Source organism: Chinchilla lanigera, unplaced genomic scaffold (assembly GCF_000276665.1).
Source record: "Chinchilla lanigera isolate Chin_1 unplaced genomic scaffold, ChiLan1.0 scaffold00009, whole genome shotgun sequence".
Classification (NCBI taxonomy): Eukaryota; Metazoa; Chordata; class Mammalia; order Rodentia; family Chinchillidae; genus Chinchilla; species Chinchilla lanigera.
In genome coordinates, this window is record NW_004955410.1 from 8,722,995 (window position 1) to 8,743,905 (window position 20,911).

Here is a 20,911-nt window from a genome sequence, read left to right on the forward strand (position 1 = left end):
TTAAGATCATGAACCAAGGTACCACTTAGGACAGTCCTTTTATTTTATTTTAAAGAGAAAAAAAACCAATAACAATGTGAAAACTGGACAGTCCTTAACCTTGGGGAATTTGAAATAAATTAGAAAAAACCCAAGCATGTGAACAATTAAATAACAACATGAGGTAACAATATGAAAAGGTTATACAGAACACAGCACAAAAACACATCATTATGGCTGAAACTTAATTTCTATGAAATAGATTTTCCTATTAATTAGAGAAGAAGAATTTAAAGGTTTAAAACACATAAAAATAGTAATATTTAGACAAGACCTATCAGGAAATCTTCCTCTCAAAAAGAAAAAATCAAACCTGAGGCTGATAGAGTTTCTAGATTCAACTATCAGTTTTCAGAATACACAGAACGCAAAGAGAATGAGAGACAGCAAACTACCATAAACGGTTGCAGTAAAAAATCTGATTCTTGGAAAGTATAAGACAAAGTATTCAAGTTTTTCAACAAATAAACTGCAAAAGAAAAAAGTGAAGGAGAAATCTATAAATTTAGAAACCTAAAAGTATATATTTGTTAAAACTTCTGAACTTATAGTGTATAAAGGTGCACAGTTGGTGTCTTGGTTACTTTTCTCATATTGCTGAGACAAAATACCCAACAACCAAAATTAAGGAAGGAAAAATTTATTTAGCTTACAGTTTGTGGAGGTGCCGTCTATAATCAGTTGGCTCCAAGGCAGGGTGTCATGGCACAAGGGCAACACTTCAAGGTGGTACAACACTGCCAAAGCAGCAAGAGCAAAAAGGGGAGAGCAAGCCTCTTCCCCTCCCTTATATTGTAAGCAGGCTACCCCCACCCAGAGGGTGGGCAGCACTCACACAATCTCCATGCCCTCCTCCTGCACAGGCTGAGGATGAATACAAAGTAAGCACCCTGGCCCCCTGCTGAGTCACATGGTTAACTTTCTAAACTTCTCACATTGACACAATGAAACAATGAACAACATCCCAGAGGGTAAGGGCATGTTCTTCTCACCCCAGGATGTAGAATTGCTGAGTCACTTAGCCATCCTCTAGACCCCCCAAGTTGCAACAATGTATCAACCATAACAATTGGATCATAAAGCTAAACTGAAAGAAAGAAGGTAAGGATGAACAAGAAAAGGAAAAAGAAAGCAATAGTTTAGGGTAATAATGCTAATTACTCTGATTTGATCCCATGTATTGAATAATAATATACCTCCAAACAAGTAAAAATCATGTCTGTTAATTAAAATATACACAGTAAAAACAGAAAGAATTTCTACCTTAAAAAGTGGAAGCTTTAATTTTTATGGTTAATTAGACAATACTCGGGATATAATACACATTTACCTTCCCATGCCATAGGTTTTTGCATCATTTTATTTCTGGATCTAAAATGTCCCAATGTTCTCCAGGCTAAGAGGTGAGGCTTTGGAAGGAGAGTAGATCATGGATGTTAATGTTTATATGTAGCTTTATTTGTCATACAATAAATACGCTGGTAAAAAATAACGGTTAAAAAACTCTAAGACTTTGGTTCAGAAAATTTCAAATGGATTGCTTCAATAGTCCATGTTCAAAGTCGTGGCTTTTCCACCCTCTTCTTATCTCAGGAGAAGAGCTCAAAGAAAGCATTTTTTTTTTCCACACACAAAGCAGCTGCTCCATGTAATTTTCAACATTGCCATGGCTTATGATAAAGAGACAACCATTTTTCATGAATCTTTAAAAATGCAAGTGGTATCCTCAATATTTAGCTAGAAATAAGGATGCAGGTGTGTAACTTATTTATAGTCAATAAAAATTATTTTGGACCAAAAGGTACTTCTCTGACCAACTCCTAAGACAGCAATGTTGGGAGTTAAAACCTTCAGTTCTTAGAAGAAAACAGAATTTCAGATCCCAGAAAACACGGAGGTCATAAACCATAAAATATAATTTTTAAACAGTCAAAAATGTAAATTTGTTTGGAAGTAGGCAGCTATATGTGATTGACATAGATTTACTTTGTGTTCTAGATTTCAAATAAATTCTTATGTTAAGTTAATAAGTTATGTATAGCAAGAACTTAAAATACCTTTGTAGAGAAAAATGGGACCCTTAGGTAAGGTTAGAGTAAAGGAAACTTGCCCCTTTAAAGGGGAGGAGAAAAGCAGCCTCTGTGACTAAGAGCAGGTAGTTTTGTGGTTTTTCTTCTGGAACAACAAGCCCACCACCCAATAAACAACCTTGGGTTGCTCTCAAAATTGGTTTTTTTTTTTTTGGTTTTCTTCTGGTACCGGAAATCAAACTCACAACCTCATGCTTGCCAGGCAGGTGCTGTGCTGCTGATCTAAATCCCCAGCCCCCCTCAAAACTGCTCATACCTGTTGTTTGAACCTGTTAAACTGTTGCTAAACTGTGTGCTGAAATATATCTTGACACCTTGTATGACCTTGTACCCTTAGCAACAAGCCCATTAACCAATTAAATGCAGCCCCTCTGGGTGGGTGGAGAGAGTCCCTATCCCATAAAGATAGCACTGCTGCCCTATATCCAGCGGTCATCCAGCTCTGGGGCCCCCACTCCTCAGTGTGGCTTTGTACCACTTCTAAAACAAATTTGCTTTCACTTTGGTGCCGTAAATCCACTTTTTTTCTTTTTTTTTTTTTTTTCTGGTACTGGGAATCGAACTCATGACCTCGCGCTTGCCAGGCAGGCGCTGTGCCGCTGAGCTAAATCCCCAGCCCCCATAAATCCACTTTTGTACCATGATTTCTGACTGCTCTTTCTCTTCCTATGTCAGAGAGAGAGACAAACCTGGGAAAGTTTGAGGGTGGGCTGGTGGCCCCAATCCACTGATACAACACCTTGGTAAGTGCCTGTGTGACAGAACTCAGGTCAAACAAACACAGGGACCACTATTAAGCTAAAGGAAATGACAATATCAAACATTGTAGAATGCAAGGAACATTTTCTTGGATATCTGTACTATGACACTGTGCCAATTATGGGGGAATAAAAAAGTAACATGAATTTGTGCATGTCCAATCTAATCTATTAGGAAGCACAGGTTATAAGAGATAGGAGTTAATGAACAGCCAGCTCAGGGGAAGACTTCAAGACCATGCCCAAGGTCTGGCTTTCAGAAGAGTTTTCTTCTTACCCAAATTTGGAGTGATTAAGGTTGTGCCTTAGCTGGACCATAGTGTGCAGGATGGACTGGGGAGGAAGGGCTGGATGTGCTTAGAGCAGTACAGCAGCTTCTATAATCATCTTAGCAGGAGGAATTGGGAAGAAAGGGTCCAGATATGAAAAGCAGACTTTCAAAAGGAAGAAGGTAATTGGATTCAATGTCAACCAATGGTATGAATCTGATGTTGGCAGCCTTGTGACCCAGAAGACGGGCAGAAAGAGTATATTCAGCAAAGTGGGAGCCAAAGCATGGCCTGACAATGAACTGGATATTATCAAGGGTGAGAAAAGGTAGTGGTACATTACAGAGCACATGGGCTTTCTGGGCTTTTGCTGCCTGAGCAGGAGGCTGGAGTACAAAACCACTGAAGATACCTTCCAGTCCTGTTTTGCTGGATGGCCCACAGGAGAGCTATTCATGAGCTACTATGGTGTTATACCATTGGCTGACCCATCTGTTTAGGAGCGTCACTCTGTGCCAACGCCTCTTCTAAACAGGTGAGGCAAACCAGTGAGTAAAACAGAAAAAAAAAGTCTTGCCTTCAAGGAAGTTGAGATTCAGTGGCAAGAAAGATGACAGACAATACGCTAACTAAATATATGCGTACATGTATAAAAAGTGCTGCAGAGAAAGACAAACACCCTTAGACAGAGGAAGAGTGTAGCACTAGGGTACAAGTGGGGTATAGCTTATGTGATGTCATGAGTCACAGCCTTGAACTACCATGTGGGGTTCATCCAAGGATGCTGTTGAGAGCACTGCGCATTGCAACCCCATAACAGATGCTCATGAGAAAACGCTAATGTTTCTATTGCGTATGTTCCTGACGTTTGCACACCGTGAATCACCCACCAGTCGCACTTCCCCCTTGGCACTAATAAATAGCCAGAGAGCTCAAATCTGTGGTCCTCTTCCAAACAGTGTATAGGCCATTATAGCATTCAACTTATTTTCTGAACATTCATTTTCCAATTGCTCTGACTTTCTCAATGATTTTTATCTTTTTTTTAAATTGATGCTTGATCACTTTATTTCAGAAAGTGGTAAAATAGCTGTGCAGTACAGACCCGGTGAGCGGACATAGATGCCAGAAGTGAGAACTTCAGGATTTAATTCAAGTGTGTGGAGATGAAAGGGTGAGAATCCAATTGCCAATGTAGCTAGGATTCAAAGCAGCCAGGGGCTGGGGATTTAGCTCAGCGGCAAAGCGCCTGCCTGGCAAGCGCAAGGTCGTGAGTTCGGTTCCTGGTACCAGAGAAAAACAAAACAAAAAAAAAAAACAAAAAAAAACAAAAACAACAAAGCAGCCAGGAGCAGTGCATCAAAAGTACTGGGGGTGCTGCTGAGCTGGGCAGCACTTGCTCGAATATGAGATGCCCTGCGCTGCATCCTCAGTACCACACCAAACAAAACAACTCCAATAAAACCCAAGAGGGATTTGGAAGACTGCAGGTATATCTCAGGAAAATTTGAAATGCTGAGACTGCTTTGGGGTACAGTGAGTTTCTGGGGTTTTTTTCTAAAATCCCATTCTTGGCCCCGACTCCTTGTTTGAAGTTTGGCAGGTAGAACTGAGACCTCTGAGGGAGCACAGTCACTACGGCTTTAAGTACAACTGTGCTACAGCTTTGGAACGCTTCTGCTTCCAGATCCGGCCTGTTATGTAGGCGTCAGTCTCGTGCTGAAATCTCAGGAGAACTTTTTGCTACAGAACCTTTCTGGGAATCAACCGAATAGAACTTTTAATCAAGGATTGATTTGCAAAGTAATTTCTAAAAGAAAACTGTCATTATTTACTACATTTCAGTTGTTTTAAAAGGAGGGGGCAAAAAAATGTACTCCATGCCGGTAGAAACTTAATTTGGGGATTTTTTTATTTGAAAATTGCAAAGTATTTTTTTTTAAAGACAGAAAATGGTTACCTTCTGGAAAAGTATTTGAAATTCATCCCATGTAAAGGCATAATTTTAGTTCAATTTAATTAAAACCTGTCAAGGAAATGTCTAACTTGACGAAGTCTAACTTCCTGTGAAATATGAGAAGAGGAAGTCAACACTGACGCCAGACATGTGATTATGACAACAGAGCTATAACAACAGAACACCCCTAAGTGAGGTGACTTTGGAATCAGTTCCATTTTAAAACCATTACTATGTGCCTAGCTGCATGCAAGGCAGCAGGGATAAGAAGATGAGCCGCTTCTTAAACTTCAAGAGCGATCCCATCACAAGCTAAAGCCAGACAAGAACCAAAGCAGATGAAGAAGGACCGTGAAGGAAGTAGTTTGTAGTAGCATGCCAAGAAAATCTAACCTTCCGACTTTACCATCCTAAGTGTCTCCTCCATGTGTATTGTGAAAGGTGGCACGGTCACCCCCGGATAAAGGGCTGCTGGGCCACGGTGGGATGAGGAGGGTTCACACACGTCAGTGTAAGGAACCATCCATTCAGAGTCAAACCCTTTCCTTCGGATTCAGTCATCTGCCAAAATCCCTCCTGAAGAAACTGGTGTCATTGTGCAATGTGCGTAGCTCCAGCCTAGCAGAGGGGCGTGGATTGTCAGACATAGAACTGAACACCAAGAGTTTAGAGCAAATGGCAACACTGAGAAATAGATCAGATATGGTGTGATCCTGTGCCAGCCATCCTAACCGGTCCTTATTCCATAGTTCAGTTGTTCTTCCAGGAAGCTGCTTAGCCACGGGGAGGAAAAATTTCTCTGAGAAATTAGCTTTGAGCAGGAAAAGCTCACGCTGGGCTAGTGCTTTTGAGTATCCCTTGGCCCAGTCCTCTATCTTCCATGGGAAACTCTGTCACAGCCCAATGGGCTGTTGGAGGCCCGGCACCACCCAGCCAGAGGCCCGTATTCTGCCTTGGTATAGGGAGACAGCCCTGCAGGAGACCACTATCCCTTCTGCTGAGGGGAGCCAGTTGGGCTGACTCACTGTGGGAAAAGGCCCGCTGTGGCCATGCTGGTTCATCTGGGCTGGCCCCAGTTTCTTTCATGAATGCGTCAAAGTGGGTGGGGCGGAATGTGCAAGGTTACCATAGTGCTTGTACAAGTGGTCACCAGAAAGATTCCAGCAGGTGTGGTGCTGGCACCCTACTGGCCTAGGTTTCTGTGACCCAACTATATCCCATCATGTTCCTGCTGTGCTTCCGGACTCCAGGACTCCACATGTGGTACAGTTGTGGCTACTGGGCCTCATGGCCCCACTTCCAGAGTGGGCCTGACCCTCAGGCCAGCTGAACTCCAAGCCCATAGAGCCAGACGAGTCACGTTCTTCCCGAAAGTCTAATCTCCCACCAGAATTTCTCCGTGCTCTTACTCCCCTGCCAGGGGCTTTGGTCCCCTGGGGCCTCTGTGCCCACCAAGATGTTGCTTTCACCCCAGGAGTTGACTGGAGAGCCGTTGCCGGAGTGAGGTAAGTCTACTGCTGCACCTTGGGGTCTGCATGGCAAGCTTCCCAGGCAAGAGAGGCTTCCAGTGCGATTCCAGCGCTAGACAGGGGTTGGAATTGAGCGCTAGCTCTCCCTTCACTCAAAAGATCAAGAGTGCTGCTCTAAATCAGGATGCAAATCACCAGTCACTTGAAATACTTGTTCCACTGCTGGTAAATCAGAATTCAGAAGCATCACAGTTTGTTTCACCCATGAAACCAAAGAAGGATATAGCTCAGCACTGGAGACTTGCTAAGGCGACTGCTGAACTCCACTCACAAAACCTAAGCTTCAGAAACAAACCTTGCAGGATGGTGACGTAGACCCCAGTTTGCATATAGCTGACCATGTCAAAGAACTCAGATGAGCCTGCAGAGCCACCTGAACACACTGAGTCATCTCGGTTCCAGCCGGAGGCCTGAACTCAACAGGCAGAGTCCTCAAATCCAACCCTTTGCACCTCAGCAGGGAGCCCCATGTCAACTCTCACAGCACCCTGAGGAACACGAACCAGAAGGAGGCCCCACCTTAGCATAAACTTACTGCTGAGGGTTTAGGTCAGCCTTAAGCCATCAGGTTATAAATGTTCCATCCCCAAGTACAGTAAAACTCATCACTCGCATTTGCCAAATGTCACATTTTATACCCATGGATATGGAGACCGTGATAACTGCAGAGGCAGGGAAGAAAGCTCAACCTACTCCACACCAGCAGCAAGTCTAGCAAGTCCTGAGGAGGTGAGACCTTCTCCAACTCAGCAGCAGGCCCCAGCTCAGCCTCGCTGCCGTCCTGTAGAGTTTGAACCTTTTCCCAGGCTACTGAGGAGATTGAACCTTCAGGAAGCCAGCCTGAAGGCACAGCTCAGGCTGCAGAGCCCACTGATAAAATCAACCATGCAGTCCAGGAAGAGACTCAAGCTCCAGAGCCCCCTCTCTGAGTGTAGCTAAAACTCCACCATATCACGAGGTGACACTTTGACCTCCAGGTCAGGATCAAGCTCAGCATTCTGACTTGCTTAATGTTACAGTTAAGCCTACAGATGTGGGAGTTACCCTGACTCAAGTGCCTCCAAATGGTTGAATCTTCTCTGCCTGGCAGAGGGACCCAGGTCAGCCTCTAGGCACCTGTGTAAGGGCTGAAGTTTCCTTCTGCCAACCAGCAGGAGGAGCCTGCTCAGTCTTCTGAATCTTTTGAGGAGGTCAAACCTTTCTGAAGCCCGCTGGAAGCCCCACTCAGCCTGCAGAGTATGCTGAGGAGGTGGAACCATCTCCACCCACCGGGAGACCCCATCTCTGCATGCATGCTTTGCCTGTCGAGTTTGACCCTTCTCCCAGTGAGTAAAAGCAGTCAGTTCCATTTCCTGGGGGTACTGGGGAAGGTGAACCTTCAGGGAGGCAGCTAGAAGCCACAGCTCAGCCTCAGGACGAAGGCAAGCCTTCAGTCCAAGAGGAGGCTCACTCCACAGTTCCCTCTGCAGAGCATAGCTAAAACTCCACCATGTCATGAGGTGACACTTGGGTCTCCAGGTCACCATTATTACTTGCCCACTGTTACAGTTGAGCATATAGATGTGGAACTTAACATACACTTCAGAGCCTACCAAGAGCTTGAATCTTCTTTGGTCCAGCAGGGGGCCCCAGTTCAGCATCCAGTGCCTACTGAGGAGGTGGAACCTTCTCAAACTCAGAAGACTCCAGATCAATCTCCAGGCTCTTCTGTGGAGAGTAAATCTTCTCCCACTGCAGAGAAGCTGCCAGCTCAACCTGCTCAAACTCTAGGAGTTATGAACTTATTGGAAGCCACCTGGAAACCCCAGCTCAGCTGTCAGAGTATGCTGATGAAGTGAACTGTTTTCCAACCCAGGAGGAACAACAAGCTCAGTCTCCAGAGCATCATGAAGAGGAACTTTCACTTCCACATCACCATCAAGCTCAGCAGCTGAACTTGCCCTTTGTGACTCTTAACCCTCCAGATCTGCAGCTGACCAGAACCTCAGAGCCCACTGCAGAGCTAGGAACCTGTCCAATCCACTGTGAGGCTACAGCTCAGCCCTCAGTCCAAATGAATGATATGACCCCTTCTATAACCCAGCTTGAGGCCCCAACTCTGTCTCTGAAACCCACTAAAAAGAATGAACCCTTACAAGTTCAACAGGAGGCTCTAGCTCCATCGTCATCACCGTTTCAGGATGACTAACCCTCTCCAACCCATCTGGCTCCCTACTTTGAGAATTTACAGATTTCTGAGGAAGCTAAACCTTCTTTGACCCATTGAGATGCCGCAGCTGAACATCTGCAAATCACTGAAGAGGCTGAACTTTCCTCAGTGAAGCAGGAGACTTTGGCTCAGCCTTGGGATCTGCCTAATTAAGTTACAGCCTGACCTTGAAACATCCCAAAGTAACAGCTTTTCCTGTAGGTCATGATCCAGTTCAATTTCCAACATTGTATAACATCACTGTTAAACTTCCAGAGTTGACTAACAAGGCTGAAACAGAAACTCCAACCTAGCACGACACCCCAGCTCACTCCGCAGCGTCTCCTAAGCAGTTTCCGCCTCAGAAAGATGAGCAAGAGGTTACAACTCAAAAGCCAAACGCTCCTGTGATTGATAAACATTCTTCAGTGATCAAGGATCCTAGTTCAGCCTGAAGAGATTTTATTAGGAACACTGTTCCGAGCCAACAGGGGGTTCAGCTCCGCTGGCAAAGCTCACTGCAGATGTTGAATTTTCACCAGAGCAGCCCAGCCTCAGCTCAGCCTCCAGACCCTCAAAGGAGAGTGGTAGACCTTTTCCACTGATAGCCTGACATTTTCACCCCTAGATCATTTTGGAGAGACGTAAATCACGGTCACCCATGAGTCTTCCAGATCAGCACACTCAGACAAGAGAGGGCAAAGCTAGAGGCCAACAGCAGCATGGGTCAGCAGAGGGCCATGGGCAGCTAAGGGGGAGTCTTCAGAATAGGCTCAGATTTCCTCCAGATGAGATTTGGTTGCAACTGCAATTCCACCTGCGTGGCGTGTGGAGCATGAGGGGCGTCCTTGGAGAGCACACTTGGACTCTGGAGGCCTCTGGAAACAGACGAGAAAAGCGCTACAGCCCTCGGTGAGGAGGGACCACTTGGGGAGACCAACAGAAATCATCTTCAAAGATCCAGCTTCTGCTTTTTGTCGTCCAGTCTGCTCTCCACCACTGACCACATTTTCACTCAGGAAATGGCTCCTCAGGCAGGAGACTCACATGACACCTCAGAGCCACTGTGACCTCTACTGACTGCCGGAGCTGTAGGGGAGGCCAAGAGACACCCGGAAACTGGGAAATGGAAGGTTTTAGGACTCAGCGACCTTGGAGGATTTGGCTTTGAACTCTACCCAGGAGGAGTAGTCCTTGCTTGATCCTTTCTAGAAGATTCTCTGCAGTGGCACAGTGCTAGAGACCCTCAGGAATCAAAGGGGGCTGGGACCTACATGGACGAATCCTGAGCTATGTAGCCCCTTCAGCTTCTGAGGTGATGCTGGCGACTTTTATCTTTTTTAAATTGGTAAGTAATGATTGTATATATTTACGGAGTACATTGTGATGTTTTGATATGGATTTACACTGGAATGGTTAAATCATGTTAATAACTCATGTAGCACTGTACATACTTATTGTTGTGATAAGACCATTTAAAATCTCTTACCAATTTCAAATGTATAATACATAATTATTCACTGTAGTCACCATACTGTGTAATAAAATACACCTCTAAAACATTCCTCTTCACTGAAACTTTGTACCCTTCAAACAATTTTGCCCCATTCCCCGTCTCTCTCCCTTACCACCCCAATTTGCTTACTTTTTTATTAGGCTGTATATTTTTTGTTAGCTAAAATCCAATCTAGAAATCTCAAGGTTATAAATGAATGTGCAAAAATAAACTGCTGAAGTTATTTTGCAAAAGTTTTGACCTCTTTTGACATTAAAATGCATGGCTTTAGTTAGGGTCAAACCTATCAAAATAATACATTTAAACAGTAACTCTGGATGTAATGCCATGAAAGGTTGGGAGTATTTATCTTCAGCCTGTGTCGCAGGCCTCTGGTTACTTACATGAAGTTCACACAGCCTGTGCCCGCTGGCGGAGCGATCCAGACGAAGCTGAGGTTGGTCGTGGGCAGATGACTCACGTGAGACGCCACCACGCTGCACATGAACTGGTTACCGAACTGGTGGTCAGACATGATCCCTGAGAGACAGACAGAAAGGGCTGTTATTTTAAAGAAAATCAAACCCAGTCTTTCCCATCACAGAAATAACAATATTTTCTGGGCATTTTTCTTTTATGTTAAGAGTCATTATACTACTTAGCCTCTATATAAATTATGTAATTTTTCTTTTTATTGGTAGAAGGAATAATTTAAAACATTGTCAAGGAATGACTATGAAAGCCATTGCTCTAATATTCTCTTTGCTTTGATTTTATTGATTGATCTGTGGCCAGCATCAAAAGCCATCAAGGCCAATCTATGGTTTGAACAAGTTTGGGTTTCTTGAAACTGTCTAGAGCAAGGGAGACCAAACACTCTGGTGAGCCAAGAGGCATGCCAATGAGAGCGTGTTCACAGGGACTTGGTAAAATATTCTGGCTTGTGTTAGGTTCTTTCAGAGAGTGGGAGATCAGGTTTGCCTGGGAGTTTCACAATTTTAGGACTGAAAGCCCTGGGACTCTCCACACCCAAGTCTTGTGGAGATGTCAGGGGAAGATGGTTTTGTTTCCGGATGTGGGGCTGTCACAAAATGGAGGCACGTTTATCGCTTAGTATCTTAATAGTTTTCATCTGGGAGCTACAGGGAATGGAGTAAAGCTAAAGGTGATCAATAAAATAGCAACAGAAGTCATACAAATGTGGAAAGGGGGAGGTTGGTCAGACTTGAGCTTTCCATTGTTCTCTAACTTTCTTCTGTGCTTAGGCATGATTACAGAGGGACCACCCCAACCTGGGAGTGGCCTTCTCTAATGTCCATGCTCGGCAAACTTGCTTGTGTTCAGGATAAGAACACCATTCCCTAGCTCTGAGAAGATCACCTCCCAGCTGGGCTATCAGGGGATGATTATTTTACCTTTTTAAATAAGGTGATTCTCTTAGCTTTAACTCAGATATAAAATATAATAAATAAGTTAACAATAAGACAATAAACAACAGAGTCAGAAGATGGCCAGAAGATCTGAACAGATATTTGAACAAGGAAGATATATAGGTGGCGAATAAATGTATGAAAAGACGTTCAACATCATATGTCATTAATCAATTGCAAATTAAAACAACAGTGAGGAATCACTACACATCTGCTAGAATGGCCAAAAATCCCAAACGCTGACAGCACCGAATGCTGGTGAGAACGTACAGCACCAGGTGCTGGCACTCGTTGCTGGTGGGGATGCAAAACCCCATGGCCACTTTGGAAGATAGTTTTGTAGCTACTTTGCGGAATTAAAAATACTCTTACCAAATGACCCAGCAATAAAGATTCATGTCCACACGAAAACCTACATGCAGCTTATTTATAAGGGCCAAAACTTAGAAGCAACTAAAATGTCCTTGATAGATGAGTGAATAAAACAACTTTGATACATCTAGACAATGGAATACTATTTAGCTAAAATAAAAAGAAATAAGCTATCAAGCCATGAAAAGGTATTAAGGAAATTTACATACGCATAGTACCAAGTGAAACAGCCAATCCAAAAAGGCTACCTACTATTTTATTCCAACTATATGATGTTCTAGAAAAGGCAAAAACTTGGAGACAATGAAGAGATGAGGAATTACCAGGAGAAGGGAAAGGAACAGGCAGAGCAGAGAGCATCGTTAGGGCAGTGAAACTCTTCTGTTTATGACAGCTGATGGATACATGTCATTACACAAATTTTAAAAATGCACAAAATATAAAAAGCTGAGAGTAAATCCTCATGTAAACAGAGGACTTTGGGTGACACAAATTGTAACAAATGCACCTCTGTGGGGAAGCATGTTGGTAGCAGACGGAATTTGTCATGTGTTGGGACAGGGACATAGGGGAACCCTCTGTACTTTCCACTCAATCTTGCTGTGAATTTAAAAACTTCTCTGAAAGATAAAATTCATTCATAAAAATGAATTGCCAAGAGGGAAGTTAAATTTTAAAAATTCTCTCCTTTATTGGCTTTGTGACTTGGAGCAGATGACGTTCTTTCTGGTATCCAGTTTTGTCTGTAAAATGGAAATGCCATACCCTCTGTATCTTAAATATGTTGTGAGAATTAAATGACCCAGTACATACAACAGTACCTAGCACTGTACCTGGAAGCATCGGACTCTCATTAAATACTGATTTTCTTCCTGTCTACCAGAGTTTTCTTTCTTTTCTTTTCTTTTTTTTTTTTTTTTTTTTTTTGAGACAAGGTCTCGCTACACAGTTCAGGCTGGCCTTGAGCTCACTTTGTAGCCCAGGCTGGTCTCGAACTTGCAACAATCCTCCTGCCTCAGCCTCCGGAGTGCTGGGATCACAGGCATGCACCACCATGCCTGGCTCAGACTGTTCTTTCTAAAATATGGTTCTACTCATATTATTTTCTTACAAAAAATTCTCACTGACCCCAAACTGCCTATACCTGCATTGTCCAAACTGGTAGCTGCTAGCCACAGTGGTTATTTAAGTGTAAATTCATTAAAATTAGATAAAATTAAAAATTCAGTCCTTTAATTGTACTAGCCACCGTGCAAATGCTCAACCACTACATAAATGTGGCTAGGGGCTGCCATATTGGACAGCAGAAAAACATTTCCATTGTCACAGAAATTGCTAGTGGATGGTGCTAGTCCATACAGTAAAGGTAGGATCCTTTGGATCTACTGTTAATATCTTTTTCTCAACCTTAGCTTCAGCACTTCCTACTCCCATGTCTTGCCCATCCCTTTGCACTTTACACACTCAAAATACCCAGTGAACTTTGTTTTACCTTGGACCAGGCTGTGTCCTTTACCTAAAACGCCCTCTCTCCAACAGCTCTCAGTCACCTGACATCCTGTATCAAGATTTAATTCACCTTCTGCTTCCTCAAGCCTCTCTTGTTCACCTCCAAGCAAACCCAGGCCATTCTTCCTTTACATTCCTGTTGACCCTTTCACTTAACGCCAACACAGACCCTCGCCAAAGCACTTGAAATGTTCTGCGTCCTCACTGATCACTGCATCTTAAGTTCCTTGAAAGCAAAACCAGGTCTATATTCCTCTAGTACTTCAAGTAGTCACTATAATAATATCCTTATATCTCTGGCCTTTGGTCTCATGCTTTATGAGGTCTTGTCAATCCCCCAAATTAAAAAAAAAAATCCCCCGTATTTGCTTTCTACTCACCCATTTTTATATTTACCTCTTTAATACTTTTAAGTTTTATTTTGTTGTGTGGCATAAAGTAAGCGTTTAGGTTTTTTTTTTGTTTTGTTTTTCTAAATGGTTCTAGGTTCTCTTTTTTCCCCCTGGGATTACAGGTTTCTCTGCTCTCTGCCTCACTCCCCTAAAATGACTTCTCTGAAAGGCATATGTGATCATGTCAAGCTCCCCTAAATCTCCTTAAATGGCTCTCCCAGTAGATTTTGAAGAGATACAAGGTCTTGAGCATGTTATAAACTCAGCAAAATGTGACCCCTGCCTGCTCCCTCTCACCACCCTCTCAGTTCCAGCGTTTGAGCCTCCCCACCCTGAATCACACCTCTGAGCTCCAGCCCCTCTTTAGATGCAGAGACCCTGGACCTTTGCCCTCCCCCACTCATCTTCTCTGCTAGAATAACGTCTAAGTGCCCTTCAAGACAAGGATCAACCTAGTCTCTGTTTAACAGCCAACCGTGAGAGAAGTCTCTCCCTGTTCCAGCCTCATGACAAAAAGACACATCAGACATGGCCAACTCCTAAAGCCCTCCCCCCACTCGCTGCCCCTGTCCTGTGCTCGGATAGGTGCCTGCCCATCCCTCCATCCCAGTACTTGATCTTCCCCCCAAGTAGTCTAGGAGGGTCTCTGTCTTTAATCATTACATCCAAATGCCTAGCACTGTCTCTGGATACATCAGAGGTACTCAAGAAATGATGCTTTGAATGCACGAATAATTTCTAAAATAAAAACTTCAAAAATTATATATATTACAGTAACCAGCTAAATAGAATCTTCTGCAATAGAAATTTGTCCAAAGTTGGTCACAAGAAACAGGAAAGTTTGTATGTGACATATCAGAATATGCTGTTTTCCCACTCAAAGCCTTGATTTTTTAAAAGCTGCATCCAAGACAAAATTCATCAAGCTGGAAAAACCACAAGGCTAGGGAGGATCGGAGACTCCCGGGGAAGTCACAGCGTCCGAAGCAGGCTTGCTAGCCATGACTCAGGGCTGGCCACGCCCCTCTGGTCAGCCAGAAGGCAGGAGGCCAGCGTGCGGAAAATGACACGTCTGCAGGGAGTCAGCCTGGCCAAAAAGAGAAAACCTAACCAAGCCACAGTCTTGTGAGAAGGGAAATGAATGCAACAGAGTAAGCTTTCAGAGCCTTGTGAACAGGACCCATCTCAAATGACTCCCCATTCCTCAAAACCCTGCTTAGAAAGTGAGTCAACGTCTAGGCCACATACCACTTGACAGAATTTTAAAAGCTGGCCACCTTACCTCCTACCCCAGGTGAATATGTCAGAGAATAGCATTCTTGCCATCCAGCTGTTTTCCAACTTTACAGTACAGTGGCACATTGGAGAACAGTTAATAAGTAGTAGAGACCAGAGATTCTGAGTGAACTGGTCCAGGGCATGGCCTGGGTAGGGGGAGTTTTGAATAGCCTACCAGCAATCCCAAGATGTAGCTAAGAACTTGCATTAGAAATTATCTTTTAAAAAATGTTGTTTAGAATTCAGGACTTATAATATTACTATTCATATAACAATGGTACCAATATACATTGTAAAAGTAGCCAACAGTGTCTTACCTAACAGCCCTGGTATAATACAAAAGAGTCTATCTCTGTATTGCTCCTAAAATCATCTTATGCATAGGTCCTGTGGTCCTGTTTATGTACCTCCGAACATTGTAAGTACATGGTGGTCTTTGCTTTTTTAACACAGAGATTGTACTGATACCATATTGTAATTGGCTTTGACTTTGCTGACATTTAAAAGTTGGTCAGAGTTGATGTTTACAAATCTACTTTTCTAAACATCAATAGGCAGGGGGGAAAAAAATCTGTATTTGCAGAATCTCTACTTTGTATCAAACATTGTGTTAAGCCCCATGGCAGTAGATAAAAGAAATATAGGTGACAGTCCCTTCCCTGAAGTGATTGGAGGCAGGAAGAGAAAACTGGAATAAACTAACATCCTACATAAGTATGTGCTAACTGAGTGCCGCTGGTCAAAAATATAAATTAAAACAGGAGAAAAAACGTAATTCCCATGGACGGTCACAATAATGACAGCTAATGTTTATTGAACACTTACTATGACCTGGTGCTACTCTAAGTGTTCATGAGTACTGACTTATTAGAATTCCCACATCTGATTTTTGATTTACAAAGTATCAGGATATGGACAAGAAAGTGTCCTCTCAGCTCTGCCTACCCTGCTCTATGACCTTTGCCAGGGTCCCTTCTAAGCTTCATTCTGACACTTGTGAAGTTCTGGTCCCGAATCATTAAGACCCCTTTTATTTTTTTTTTTTTTTTTTTGTGTGTGTGTACCGGTAATCGAAGTCAGGACCTTGCACTTGCCAGGCAGGCACTTGTGCCGCCGAGCTATATCCCCCTTAAGGAGCCCCATTAAGACCCCTTTCAGCTCCACACCTCCCTGAGTACAGCAGCAATGAACACAGGGAGGATGAAGGACCCTGCACAAAGGCAGATAGGACAAGCGAGCAGGGCATGTATGGAAAATGAGAACCAGGAGGCTGAGCGGTCAGCAACGGCTTCCACTCTTCTATAAAACACAATTTCTTGCATCTTCCACAATGATCTTTTAAATGCTTTTGTGCCATGAAAGACACCGACAACCTAATTAATATATGGGAGTTGGAATCCTGTTCTTGAGATAACTGAAATTCAAATGTGATAAAGAATTTAAATTTACATTTGTACATTCCCTGCTGCATGGTGGGAACAGGATATATGTTGAGCTTTTAATAGTACTTGGAAAGGGAAAACAGGATCTATCATAAAAGGATTTAATTACACCGTGTTCTTAAGGAAGTATGTACAGACAAATTATACACTTGTGTGGCATAGTTATAAGAAAAGATCCTTATGTTTAATTTTATGGTTATGTGTGAACTGTCATAAAAATTTTCACATGGAATTTCTCTCCTAGAGAAAGAAACTACATACATTTTTCTGGAAGCACTGGGCTCTGTGTGATTCTCCTTATGTAACTTTGGGCAAAGAATGTGGTTTACCCTTTAAAACCTGAAATTCTACAAAATTGATAACTGTTTTCATTTTCGAAAGATTTTGAAGTATCCATGTTATAAAAACAATTTACTTTTGAATATTGGGTGTACATATTTGAAAACCAAAATATCCATGAACTAGTTGTAATTTCTGTATCAACCACTGATATAAATCCCTAAGATAACTATTCTTTTGATGAAGTAGGAGTGTTTCAACAAACCATCGGGTGAGGAGCTTACACATATCCACTATTTGACTTCTTAATCAAAGTTAGGGTAGAAGGACAGGAATCTATAGCAGTTTTCTGTGCCCACATTATACTTCTGTAGGATGAGTCTCACAATGTCTTTAATTATTCTAAAGTTGTCTCCACGATCCCTTTTAAGACAGTGACACACATTTTTGTGCCTTCCGGGATGTCACTTTTCTTGACAAGTCTTCAGTTATTTTAAGTTTGTGACTAAACCTTGTGTGAACCCATTTTCCCTCAGGAATACGTCTCCATGCTTTTAATGTTCACACCTTGGTTCTTGAGAACTGTAACTAGAAGTTCCATGTTCTCCCAACTCTAAAATAAAAATATACATATTCTTACAAAAATGTAGTCTATTCATTTCTAAGAAACACATTGAAGACTTTATTACTCAAAATAACCAATGTAGTGAGAAAATTACATATTCACTTTGGGTTTATCCTATACTTTGTAGATTAACGTGTGAATCACTCAAATCTGTTTTGTTTGTAATTTGCCACAGTTAGTGTTAAAATAGGTAAAAACATGTCTTACTTTATTTTTCATGGATTTCAAAAACTAAAGCACTTGTGGATGGGATATCATTAAACAAGGAGCAAGCACACTACAAATACAGATTTGTGTCACGTGAAAAACTTAGCTGCCATATATAAAATGATAAAATATTGAATGCAATATAATTTTATTATTCCAGAAACTTTCAGAAAGCTTAGTAGAATATTTTGGCAGGAAGCGTGGTAAACTCATTGATTTATGTCTACATAAATATATAACAAAAGTAACATAAATATTCAAGATTATTTTTATTTCTTTTTATTTTGACCCTGTGCTCTTTCCTTAAAAGGGATATTTAGCCAGATGGTGTGGCCCACGCCTTTTATCCCAGCACTCTGGGGTGCAAAGATGAGAGGTGGGGGCGGGCAGATCATAAGTTTGAGCCCAGCGAGGGCAACTTAGTGACTTAGTGAGACCCTGTCTCAAAAAGGAGGTGGTATTAAAGGTGTGTCAGTTAATGAAGAGCTGACAGTTCTGAAAATCTACCTTGGAAAGCTAGCAGTATATTGTAGGCAAAAAGAGAAGCTGGGTTTTGGGCTCTGTCACTCTTCAATCTGTTAAATCAAGTATAAGTAACTACTTACAGAATTTGACTTATCTACCATTCCCCTTCTTTGCAACATCAATGTACGGAAACATTTCAACAAAACCAAGTGTAAATCTTTATGCTGAAAAATAAGCCATACAACCCCCCAATAGCACCCGATTGCAGCTTATCTGTGAAGCAGTGGTGTGACAAAATGGGTCTGAGGAGAAGAGCTGCCAGGTAACTGGCAGCAGGTGCACACGAGTTCACATGTATGCCCTTTGTATGCTTATTTTCTAAACATGACATTGAAGGCGCTTTGTCTCAGATTTTGGTATAAAAAGCAAAGAAAGTATTAAAATATTTTCAAAAACCACCCTGGAATTGCACATCAGCAAACATGTTAGGAGTGTATAAGGGTCTACCCTATTTCCACACACCCTTTGTCAGTTACAAGTAGAACCTGTTCTAAATCAACCTGATTCTCCTGTCACTCATTAGAGTTATGGAGCTGACAGTTGCTGCTGGTCTTCCCATCCTCTCCCTACACTTCCATTTACTGGCTGCCTTCTCTCAGCCTATACTTGACACATAGTATGATCTTCCTTCCCCTGGAGAGGTAGTAGAGGGAACAGGCTGAGAGCACAGACCCTGGAAGCAGTCTGTGTTCAGGTACCTGCTCTGCTACCAAGGAGCTGTGGAATCACGGGCAGGTTACTCAACCTCTCTGTTCCTCAGTTTCCTCACCAAGATAGTGGGGATGACCAATAAGGAGGCCTGGAAGAATAAATGAGTGCATTATACCTTGTGTTGTATGCGTTAGCTATTATATCATTCTCATTTTAGTGCTTAAGGAACCAAGCCACAGTGAGCTTAAGTGTCTGATCAGGGAGCACTGGCAAATGGCGTCTGAATGCAAGTTCATTTTCTATCTTTCATGTCTGCTGGATTCTTCCCTACACCCTTACGTGGTAGTAGCTTGGCTCTAGGACAAACTGCTTCTGATCCAATAAAATCTTGTCCAAATCTAGTGATGAAGTGTAAACCACCTCGAGTGAGCAGGGAGACAGCCCTTCCTCTACGCACAAGATCACCGTCTTCCTCTCCTCTCTTCCTCTCCCTCCCCCCAAATGCATTTCTCATCCCTTATTGGATGAATATTCTTTGACATCATCATAGATGAATCTCTGAGCTACATACAGATGTGAGCAGAACATTTTTAAATTAAAACTGTTCTTCCATGAGACAAAGCCATCCAGGTACAGTTGAGTCTCTGTGGCTACTGAGTTTCACAGAGCAGCATCCTTTCCAAAGAGCTATGTCGAGTATGCACTGCATCTGGAAGCAAATATTCTCTAACCTATCAGTCTAAAGCTTAACATCACACCTCCTCTTCTCATACTGCACATTCTCCCTGCCTCTTTAGCAGGTGCTTGCATGTAGATAATCGCTACACACTGCCCACCCCAGTCCCTCCTCACATCAATCACACTTCCCTGCCTACCTGACTAGAACTATATTCTGCCTTACCGTCAGGAACCTGCTCCTGAGTTCTGCTCTTTGTGTCAGAGTCATGGTGCAACTTTCCACTTAAGAATTGGAGTTACACATACACAGGCCAAAGAAGTCAAAGAGGCAGATGCTGTACAGACATAAACCCATGCCACGTAGGAGGCTGAAAAGAGCCTCTCCAAGGCTTTCTTTAACACCTGTAATCCCAGCACCTGGGAGGCTGAGGCAGGAGGATCATTGTGAGTTCAACGCCAGCCTCAGCTACAAAGTGAGCTCAAAGCCACGTGAACTGCATAGTGAGACCCTGTCTCAGAAAGACAAAAAAAAACTAAAAAAAAAAAAAGCAAAAAAAACAAAAATGGGAGACAGTTGCCTTGGTGGAACCACTCCACACCGTAAAAGCCACTTTCGATATTTTCAAACCTGTCTCTTCTCCTCCTTCCTCATAGCCAAAGAAATTCCCACTTGACTCATCTAGAAATTCCCTGCAATACCAAAATTACTATTTCGTGTCTTGGTTCAGACCTCTCCCTATCCTTATTTTCAAAAATAAAAGTTAACATTTGGTAAGTATTTAACGATGCAGGCAATGTTTTGAACATTTTACAAAGATCAACACATTTATTCATTAAAAACCCAGGAAGCATTATTGTTGGTAATAGTATTATTATTCCCATTTTATAGAAGCTTAAAGAGATTAAGTTATCAAAATCACTTCACTGACCACTAGCTGTAGGAGATCCAGGCCTGTCACTTTTTGGTGATACAATCTCCAGCAAGTTGCCTAAACTATGCATTAGAATCATTATTATTTAGTAAGTGGATAAAAATAAGATCTCGTTGCTTTAACTGTGGAGATCTTCAGCTGGGAACCACAGAATATAATTTAACTAACTGAAGGAATCTTTACAGTCATAGCTTCTCTGGGAGGGCCGGAGAAGTAAACTTGAATGCTACAGAGCAAGACGTCATGTGCACAAACCACTGAACTAG

At 42.5% G+C, this 20,911-nt stretch overlaps 1 protein-coding gene across 2 annotated transcripts in view; it reads right to left on the reverse strand.

Annotated features, from left to right (window-relative positions):
* Nucleotides 1–20,911, reverse strand: part of Reln (reelin) — a 439,528-nt gene that overhangs the window by 298,556 nt on the left and 120,061 nt on the right. For both annotated transcript variants that reach the window (XM_005377236.2, XM_005377235.2), the window contains exon 3: nt 10,730–10,865. In XM_005377236.2, the coding sequence (XP_005377293.1) occupies nt 10,730–10,865 (136 nt within the window). The remainder of the gene's footprint in view (nt 1–10,729; nt 10,866–20,911) is intronic.